Source organism: Lonchura striata, chromosome 8, assembly GCF_046129695.1.
Source record: "Lonchura striata isolate bLonStr1 chromosome 8, bLonStr1.mat, whole genome shotgun sequence".
Classification (NCBI taxonomy): domain Eukaryota; kingdom Metazoa; phylum Chordata; class Aves; order Passeriformes; family Estrildidae; genus Lonchura; species Lonchura striata.
The window spans coordinates 11,809,937-11,819,700 of record NC_134610.1 but is presented as its reverse complement, the minus strand read 5'-3'; the positions used below and the strand labels follow the sequence as shown (position 1 = coordinate 11,819,700).

The window sequence follows — 9,764 nt, the reverse complement described above, 5'->3', positions numbered from 1 at the left end:
TTCAATAAACAAACTCTCTTCTGTCAATTCGCTTCTGTCTCATCCCACATGAAAATCCATAGAATCATTCAGGTTGGAAAAGACCCCTAATGTCACCAAGCCCAGCTGGTAACCCAGCACTGAAAAGTCCACCATGAAATCATGTCATAATTGACACATCTACATCTTCTAAATACCTCCACAGATGGTGACTCAGCCACTTCCCTAGACAGCCTGTTCAATGCCTGACAGCCTTTTCCATTAATTTTTCCCCTAATATCTAATGCACTCCTGGCTTCCTTGCTCCCAGCACAAGGAATTTTGAGGAGCTTTTGCCCTGATAATCAGGGTAAAAATCAAACCTTAGGGAACTCATTTCCCGAGTACAGAGCACAGCTTCACTACATGTTTTTAAATTGTGATGAGCTATTATTCCCACAGGAAAACACACAAGTGCTTGAGTGCTCAGGCTGCCCGGACAATTCAAATTCAAGTTCTTTGTCATTTGGTACCAGGCACAGAGACCTAGTTCTGCTAGGAGTTCTCAGCATTCCTTCACTTCCCCAAATACTTGATCACCCAAATATATACAACCATGTATTTTAAAACCTCTCAAATTCTCTCAACAAGCATCAGAATACAGGTATCTTTGGTGACCTTCTTCAAGTTACATGACTTGGCACAACCATCAACTTTCAAACACAATTGTGTCAAATAACACCAAATTGTTTACAGCACAGGCTGGAATAAGGAGCTCTGTTGGACAGTGAATTATTTTGATGTTTCCCCCTCAAGAAGAAATCCAACTTCCGCTTATTCTAGGGCAAACTCAAAAGGTTTTATTTTAATTTTTTTTTTTTAGCAAATTCTATCACGTAAATGTTAACAAAAAACATCTGTACAATTGCCATGATACACTCAAAAGTGAAACAAATAAGATATAAATACAGATATGGATGTAACATGACAAAAGCGGAAAAAATAGAAAAAAATACATGCGCATGAACACGGTGCCACCAAAGTCATTTCTCATGGCTGGCATTTTTCAGAGCATTTTTTACTTCCCATTTAAAACATTGTTAGCAACGTCCTGCTGTGTACTACAAAGGTCTATTTTTCTGTCCCTTAATATGTAATATTATGCTTGATAAATAAAGGGGTGGGGAAAAAAGGTTCTGATGACAAAGATGCAAGTTACATTACTTATACAGGTTATTGGTAAGCTAGTAATAAGCAATTAAAAAGACAGTCTTGTATTGTATTGTAATCCAGGCAAGCACACATAGTGTACCTTAAGAAAGCCACATGCCTCGGTATTTCTGAACTACATGAGAACTACAGTACGTAGACCTGTGGGGCAGATGGAGCTGGGATTTGCCCATGCCCACGGAGCACTGGTGCAGCCAATGGCAGAAAAAACATCCACATCTGAGATTTCGGCAACTTTGCAGCCAAGAGCTGCTGTCTGCTGAGAGTTTTCTCCCATTCAGATTTTTAAAGCATGGTGGGCAAAGAAAATACACTTTTTTTTTCTTTTTTTTTCCTTTTTTTTTTTTTTTTTTTTAAAGGTACGAAAAATTGAAGCCCTGCATAATGGGCAGCAAGAAAAAAAAAGGCAGCTGCAGTAGGTGGCTACTGCCAGGAGAAGGTGAACACAAGATTCACCGGAGCAGTGAGGCACTGCAGCATGCAGACCTTCCTCTGCAAGCGTGCGTGGACACTGTGATTTGTAGCCAGAGAGACCTTTATGCTTGCTGAAAACAAGATGATTGTACAGCTTGTTGAAGTCAAAACTGGAGATCAGAGAGGTGACATTCAGAGCTAGCCCTTTGAGTACTTCAAAGGAAACACAAAATAAAAACAGGGTCATGTTCAACATACTAAACAACCCTACTATGTACATTATCCGCGATGATTTATAAATACCTAAAGCAGAATGCTCCTACTGTGTACAGGTAGAACATATCCTAGAGTACTCAAAGGATGGACAGTCCTCGACTCACGCAATGAAATTAAGTAGCACATGAATGAGCAGCTGTTGACAAAGAGAACTGGATCTGATTCAGGAAGTAAGGCCTGATTCCACCCTTTGCAGCCCCGGGAAGCGCAGGCTGGCCGCAGGCGCCTTTCCAAGCACGAGCTGGGACCCGGCTGAGGTGCCAGGGACGTTACAGTGCGTTCACTCTCAGTGCATACCAACGGGATTTTATAAAGCATATAAAATCATTTGAGAAGGAATTTGATTCCTGGAGATTTGCTACAGTGTGCCATTCAATGGAAAGGAAAAAAAAGTCAAAACCAACAAACAGCAAATGATGATAGACCAAGCTCCATCACAGCTGAGAGGGACTAACACGACCTGGTCAGCTGTGCTGACCTTCTGAACCCCAGAACTGGAACAGAAGATGCTGAGCTGGGATGGGGAGAAAGAGAGGCATAAATACTAAGCAGTTAAGAGCACAATTTAAAAAAAAAAAAACAAAACAAAAAACCAACACCCCCCCAAAAAAATACTAGCCCACTACTAAAAATTCAAACAAGACAGCTTAACTGCTGCCAACAAGTCAACTGAGTATTTCCTCAAAAGGAAAAATAAATTTGTGTTAAAATCAAATTTGAAGCATTCAAAAAAATTTAAAAAGAGCATTCTAACAAGCATACAGAAAGATGTTGAAAAGAAATGGTCCACAGAAAGGCAGACACAAACCATGAAGAAGCCAATCCTCCGCCTTTAGTGAGGATGGCTTTTCCGAGCCTCCAAAAAGACCCTGGGGGAATCCCCCACCCCAGGAAAGCACATGGTTTCTCCTGCCATAGCATTACTGGTTGGGAAAGATGAGGGAATTAGCCCTGCAGCCAGCCTGCACACATGTGTTCCAGGAGCAGGTTACCTCCCCTGCTCTCAGGTGAGCAGGGAGAGGGACCAACAAGCTTTGCAGCCCACTGACACACAGTCCCCCAGCAGCCCCAATCCCTCCTGAGAAGAGAACTGGGAGAAAACCTGACACCAAGTGTCAGCTCCCAGCTTAACTCCTCAGGATGAGGTTGAAACACAGAGGGATAATTGATGGAAGGGGCTTTACCCTCTCCTGCTGCAGTGATGGAGTCTCATGTTCTCAGTATGTTCCCCAGGTGCCTCTTCTGCTCCCTAAAGGGGAGATGTAGGAAGCTGGAGAGACTCCAGGGCACTGAGAGCAGCCAGGGAACACACATCCATCACCACAGCTGCAGCCTAAAGCTCCAAGTCCATCATGCTCCTGCATCACTGGCACTGGAGGCAAAACCCCAGCTGTGATCCATGGCAGGTTTGGGGTGGGCATGCCCATCAGCCAGGATCCAGCCCAGGGCCAAACACAGCACATTAATTAGCAACCTCCTGCCTCCCCTGGTACAGGCAGAGCCAGAGGGAGCTCCTCCTTTGCAAAAAGAAGGGTCTCTGTTCAGGGAAGGGCGGTGCTCTGGTGTTGTTTGATTGTTGCTGGTTTGCCTCTGACCTGGTCTGTGTCATTAGGCTGCAAACACCTCACCCAGAGCACCCTGCTGCCAGCAGTGCCTGGTGAGGAGCCCCCACTCTTCTGAAATGCAGAGCATTCAGCAAGCCTATGCATGGAGATGGCACAAAGGAGGCTTCTAAGGGCTGTTAACAACACTGCAGGGTCTTCAGGAACAGGAGGGCTGTGGCAGGCAACCAGCACTGTCCCAGTTGGCTCAGAGGTGCTTCCATGTGGTGTTTCTGTTCAGATTCAGACACCCTTTCTGTCCTCTGGGATGAACATTTTGCCCAAAGTGCAAAGGAGCTGTGGGTACAAAGCCAACCAGCATCAGTGGGTCAAGTCAGAGCAGCAGATCAGCCCTTTGATGCTACAGATTTCAAGGAAAACAGCTGGCACTGAAATACAGCTCTGCCAGCTCCCACTGCCCACTGACACACTCAGAGCCTAACCCAATCCCACCCACCTAACTCCACTATCCTATCTGCAGACGTCGGTCCCAGAACTGGGCCTCAGGTTCCCTTTGGGCAGTAACAGGTAACCTGGAGAGTCTTTTGAACTTATGAAAGAGCCAAATGGTTTGAGAGGGGAGAAGTATTTACAAAGTCAATGAAAAGAGCAAGACCCCAGCTGTTATGCACAGCACAGCTGGCTGGATAGCAGTTACAGAGAGATCAGCCCATCTGAGGGTCTGTCAGAACTATGTACAAAACTCAGATGTTTAAAAAGAACCTACTTTCATTACTCACTTGGTATCTCTCAGTATTAAAGCATCTGAGGCTGGAATCACAGTCACACCTCCAAAGATCTCCCCATGGAGGGCCCTGCAAGTCAGGCAAGCTGCAACAGGGAGTACAGAACAGGAACACCAGACTTGAAAGAAGAGGACCCAGCCAGAATGGGTGAGGGGAGAGAGCAGCTAACTAGCACACAGAAACCAAAACTGGGAATGAACTAAACCAACAAGATTTGACTTTTACGTGTGTCCAGGTTCTTGGACTCAGTGTTAGAATGCTAACTTAAACATATTTCTGAGATTTCAGCAGGCTATGCAAATATGTTTAAGTATGGCTTTCTGCTGTTCACTTTTAATGAAGACTGCGACACAGACCTTGCTTCCTTTACATTCAATACCAGTAAGATTCTACATAAAAGCTTTTAAGGGACTAAAATACTGATTGCAATAAATATCTGCATGGCCTCCTTAAGCTGATGGAGTGTGCCAGTGAAGAGTAGCAGAAAGGTCTCTGAGAGGCACCGTTGATTGCTTCTAAGTCTACACATATGTCCACAGATCTCCATTAACTGTGCGTCGAAACATCTGAAGAGGAGCTGCTGTTGCTGTTGGTGGTCTGTGCCCTCTTTATATACAAGTTTAGTAGCTTCATCTGAAAGAAAGAAAGAAAGATCAGAAGATGCCAGAAAAAAAACTGGTGGAGAAAAGTTGACTGCCAATGTAAAAACTTGCATTCCGTGGTGAGCTCATTTTGGGGTGAGCTGACACTGGGCACTCTGGAGGAAAAGCAAGAAAACTGGCCATATTTCAGAACAGAGACAAGAGGCCATTACAGACAGACTTAATTTGATTTAGAAAACTTCTTGCATTTCACTTCAGAAGCCCTCAGTTCATAGACCTCAATCCTTCAGCCAGGTCAGGTCAAGCAGGATTCCCAGAGAGGCCAGTAGGGCTGCAGGCAAACTGGTGATCCAAGAGCCACAGGTTTCCTCCCTAGGAAACACCCTGAACTTTCCCTGTTTTATAAAATGTTCTTTTTCAATGACATTATATCTTCACTAATGTAGTACATCTAGTGCAATTACAGTTGTTATGACTATATACTTCCCTTGCATGGATTTGTTTTCTTTTTCCTCCATGCCACCTACACTCCAGGCCCTGTAATGACTCATGTTTACACTTGATTTTACATAGGCAGGAAGAATTACTTACATGTTTATAGTTAGTGATGTGGTGGACTATGTTTGTAGCACCTAGGATACTGGAATAATAAAGCCTCTACAGCATTTCATAGGGGGATTTCCCAACATCCCAAATACAAAGACGTAAACCTGAGCACTCATACCTGTCTCTCTGCACAGCAATTTGAAGGCACAAATATAATTTGTTTAGTGACAAGAGAGAAATTAAAATCCAAGTGTTTTTAGTGTCAGATTGTTTTTGCCTATACCACACTTCCTTACCCATGAAATAAATTGTGACTTTAAAATGACAGAATAAAGCCCTGTGAACTAAGTAGCTATGTATGTGCACAGATTTGTTTCAGAAACAAAACCTGCAAAATTCATCTTAAAATTGCATAGAAATCTTGGGTATGAACACTTAAAACAGCAGAAAAAAAAAATCTGTGGTGGCTTGTTGAGCAGTTCTGAAAAGCAATCAAACACCAACACAAAATTCTTGACTGAATGACAGAGTTGAATTAAGGGCTTGGTTTCACTTGCAGCCATCAGGGCAGAATTTGAGTTTTGCAGCTAGTCTGACTCCAAGGTGCAAAGTCCTTTGAAGAGTCATTTGAGCTTGCTGCTGTCCCAGAAGGAAAGGGATGTTAAGAGTGAAGCTTTTACCTGCATTTCTACCAGCCCTAATCACAACTTGCTGCTGAGAGGACCTGCTCTCCCACCATCCCCCTGCATTCCCATCACTCTCTGCACAGGGATCCCTGTGTGGCCACAGAGCAGACTAAAAGCTATTTAATTTGTATTGCAGATCTGGTTTTCAGCCAGGGCAGCCAGCTGAGCCAGCTCACTGCACAACCACCTCTGGATGTAATGCCAAAGGAAGAAGACAAACGTGGAGAAGGACCTGCTCAGAGGCAGCGTGCAGTTACACAAGATCAAATGTATCACAAAACCAATCTCCAAACACCATTAAGATTTTCTAAGTGGGATTTCAAATGCTCACATTGCTGAGCAATTGCAGTGCTGCTCCTGTGGTATTTGTCAGGTTGAGACAGGATTTAATAGAGTTCAGGGAACCTGACCCAGAGCAACAGTGAAGCCACCGGTCTTGCTGCTAGTAATAGCCAACAGAATGGTTTACACTACCAAAACACCAGAGACACATCACTCTTGTACCTTGCTTCCTGTGAGTTGTGCGAGATGAGGTTTCAGTTCTTCTCCAATTACTGAATAAATAGCCACTAGGCAAAATACACTGGCTTTTCTGACACTGCTCTCCGTGTTATCATAACCCTGGAAATGAGAGGAAAAGGTCAGAAGGAAAACAGCACTCCCCAACACCCTTCCTGAGCAATACACTACTGATGTACATTTTGCAAATGTGGCTGATCCAAGAGATAAGTTAAAAAACCTCTGCTTAACAGTTTGCAACCTGAATACTCAAAGAGCAAGAGAATGCAATCACCCTATCTGTTATTACTCTCATGCTGTAAGTTATTAATATCTAGTTATTTATAGCATTAGATAACATATGGTTTCCTAACACGAGCTCAGGACTCTATCAGATACACACACTTCTGTGTCCAGTTCAGATGACCAGGAACTGTCCTGAACAGTCAGGACTCTTTGGAGGGCTGCTTACCTATCAAGCAGGAAATACCACAGGAAAGAACAAGCTGAAAGACCCCTGTATATGTGCTGATCTCTGGCACCTTGTGCAGAGCTCAAACTAGCCACCAGGTCACTCAGCAGCTATGGACACCAGTCCCAAACTCAGGCAGAGATGCTCACTCAGCAGCCATCCCACCCCATGAGAAAGGCAGACATCCCTTCAGCCTGCAGGACGCCGGCTCCTCCGGATGCAGGGTGACCTCTGCTGGGAAAGCCAGAGGAGGGATGCAGCACAGCTGGGGCTGTCCCATCTGGGGCCCAAGGACAGCCCAAAATGACAGCCTGCAATCCCACAAAGCACTAAGCTAGGAAAGCAGGAGACCACGGTGAGCTCAGAGAAACACCAAGCTATTGAGCATTAAGGTGGAGAAAAAGGCTGAGCTTCCTCATCAGGAGCAGGGCAAGCACAACTCTCCCCTGCCAAACCCTGCTCTTCCATGGAGTCCCCATCTGTTCATGGAGAGCCTTCTCCAGGCTGTTGAGCTGCACACTTGTGCCCACACTGCTGCTGACACTCCTCGCCTCCTCACCACTCTGCCAGGACCCTCAGTGTGGTAAACAAGCACAAAGGTGATTCTCTCCACACACAGTCCTTCAGCCAGGATCCCAAAATACTTCTCAAATGTAAATTCCTTCTATCACTGTGTTTCTAAGGTAAGGAAATATCTCAGGCAAATTACACTCTGAAACAAGAACCATTTAAAGTAATTAAAGAAGACAAATAAAACTGCCTTTTTAAAGGCATGCTGCTCTCAGGCTTTTCCAGTGCATCAAAGCTTCACTGTTCAGATTGTTGTCTCCAACAATGATAGCTAAAACCATTTTAAAACAAAAGTTCAGATGAATACAGAATTGTCCAATTCCCAGAAGCTGAGATTTAAGAATTGTAAGAGCTAACCCTACACAAAGTTGGTATGAATGCCAGCATCCATAAGGAGAATTTCTGACTTTGCTCTTGTCCTTCCAACATTTTAAGCTCACAATGAGGAGGCCTCTTTATCCCAGTTCTCCATGGAAGTCTTACCTAAACACATTTCCTCCTTTCACTCTGACTGATCTGTTCCTGTCACAGTCTCTCCCCAGTAAACACACAGATTTACTCTCCTCACTGCTACTTCATGTATTTCCTTCTTATTTGCAGCCCCATCCCAGTGCTGCCAGCTGCTTGTGCAGGTGACCAAAAGACAACACTGCTACAGCCAGTGCGCAAAGCTAAATCCACAGTGTACAACCAAGCCTTAGCACTGCAAAAACACAGTTTCCCACCCAGCCTGAAAGAGTTACCAAAGAGGCTGAATAAAGTCAGCAAGTAGTTCTGTCCTAATTTCAGAGAGAAAAGAGGAAAGGAGCAACCTTCCTGCTGGGATTCAAATTCAAGTGCAAAGTAGCATCAAAGCACAGAACAGCTCAGCAGAACTAAAGGGGAATTAAAGGGGACTACAAGATGTACAGAGATAGTGTAAAACGTGACTAACTCCTATCCTCAAATTTATTACATGGTTGCTACTGGCTTATTTGGGAGTCAGAAAAAGGCATCCAATTATGGAATATCCATGTAAGAACCTGAGCTCTCCTTTCCTTAACATTAAAAGGATTAAAAACTCATATATAAATATTTTATTTTACTAAAAATTAAATGGCTTAATTTACCAAAATCTGGCCCCACAGGATCCATCATTCTGCCTCCCTTAAGGCACAGATGTCACAAATTAATGGTGGCTTGTGCTCAGGAGCAGTGACACGGGATTCTGTACCTGTAACAATCCAGGAATGATATCAGGTAGGAGCTGATGCAACGATTCCTTGGAAATCCTCTCGATGACTTTCGTTTGCATTTTGATGGCAGCTAAGTTAATTGGATAATCTGCAGTCTGAATGATGGGGCAAAGCACCTTGATGCACTGCTCGGGGTGGATGGAACTCGCCAGGGTGGAAGCAGCTTCTTCAGCAGCTCTGACCACCTGAAATGAAAGCAGAGCAAAACTTAATGAGGTCACACTTGACAGCCAACACCACTGGTGTGTGCTAGGAATGACTGCCAGGAAATGCTTGGGGATGTTCATTAACAGATCTGCAGGAGGCTGAAGTCCTTCCCGCCTGATGTAACTGTGTCAGAGTTGTGGCTAGGCTGAAGAAATGATCTGTCATCCAAGATAGACAGGCACTCCCATCCCAGGAAGAGTGAGAGGATGACATCTCTCCAGCCACTGCCAAAGAACCCAAACCCACCAGCTCAGACTTACACAAAATGTTATCTCCTCAACCATTACCATGAATGTCCCTGTTGCAGCCTCCAGTGTGCACCTCAGTGCTGAGTGGCACGTGCCTATGCTGGGGCACCCATGGCAGCTGTGTCCTGCCCTTCCCAGCTGAACTGCACTGCAGTCAAATCCAGGACACAGACACAAATGGGCTTTAGGGAGTCCCTGACCAGGCTCATGTGCTGCTACCAGCACATGTAACCCATCAAGACAGCACTGGGATCACCATACAAAATTGGGAGGAAGAACAAATGGAAACAGCAGCAGCACCCACCTTTTGCAACAAGCCCACACTGTAAAGCAGTGTACATATCCTGTAAAGCAAGGATGATGCTAAATCCAACTCTACCCTGAGAGAAATCAGATTCACAACTTTCACTCTTCCCCAGCACAGCTAGTTCAAGAAGAAAGACCCAAATCTGGTCTCTCCTCCCAAGAGAATTTA

The 9,764-nt window shown here is 44.6% G+C and overlaps 1 protein-coding gene across 1 annotated transcript in view; it reads right to left on the bottom strand.

Moving 5' to 3' along the window:
* Window positions 1–792: 792 nt before the first annotated feature.
* CLASP1 (cytoplasmic linker associated protein 1) overlaps window positions 793–9,764 on the bottom strand; it is a 166,749-nt gene continuing 157,777 nt past the window's right edge. The window contains exons 38-40 of the mRNA XM_077784947.1: window positions 8,813–9,019; window positions 6,564–6,680; window positions 793–4,858 (exon numbers count right to left, since the gene is read on the bottom strand). Coding sequence (XP_077641073.1) covers window positions 4,772–4,858; window positions 6,564–6,680; window positions 8,813–9,019 — 411 coding nt within the window. The 3' untranslated portion in view covers window positions 793–4,771. The remainder of the gene's footprint in view (window positions 4,859–6,563; window positions 6,681–8,812; window positions 9,020–9,764) is intronic.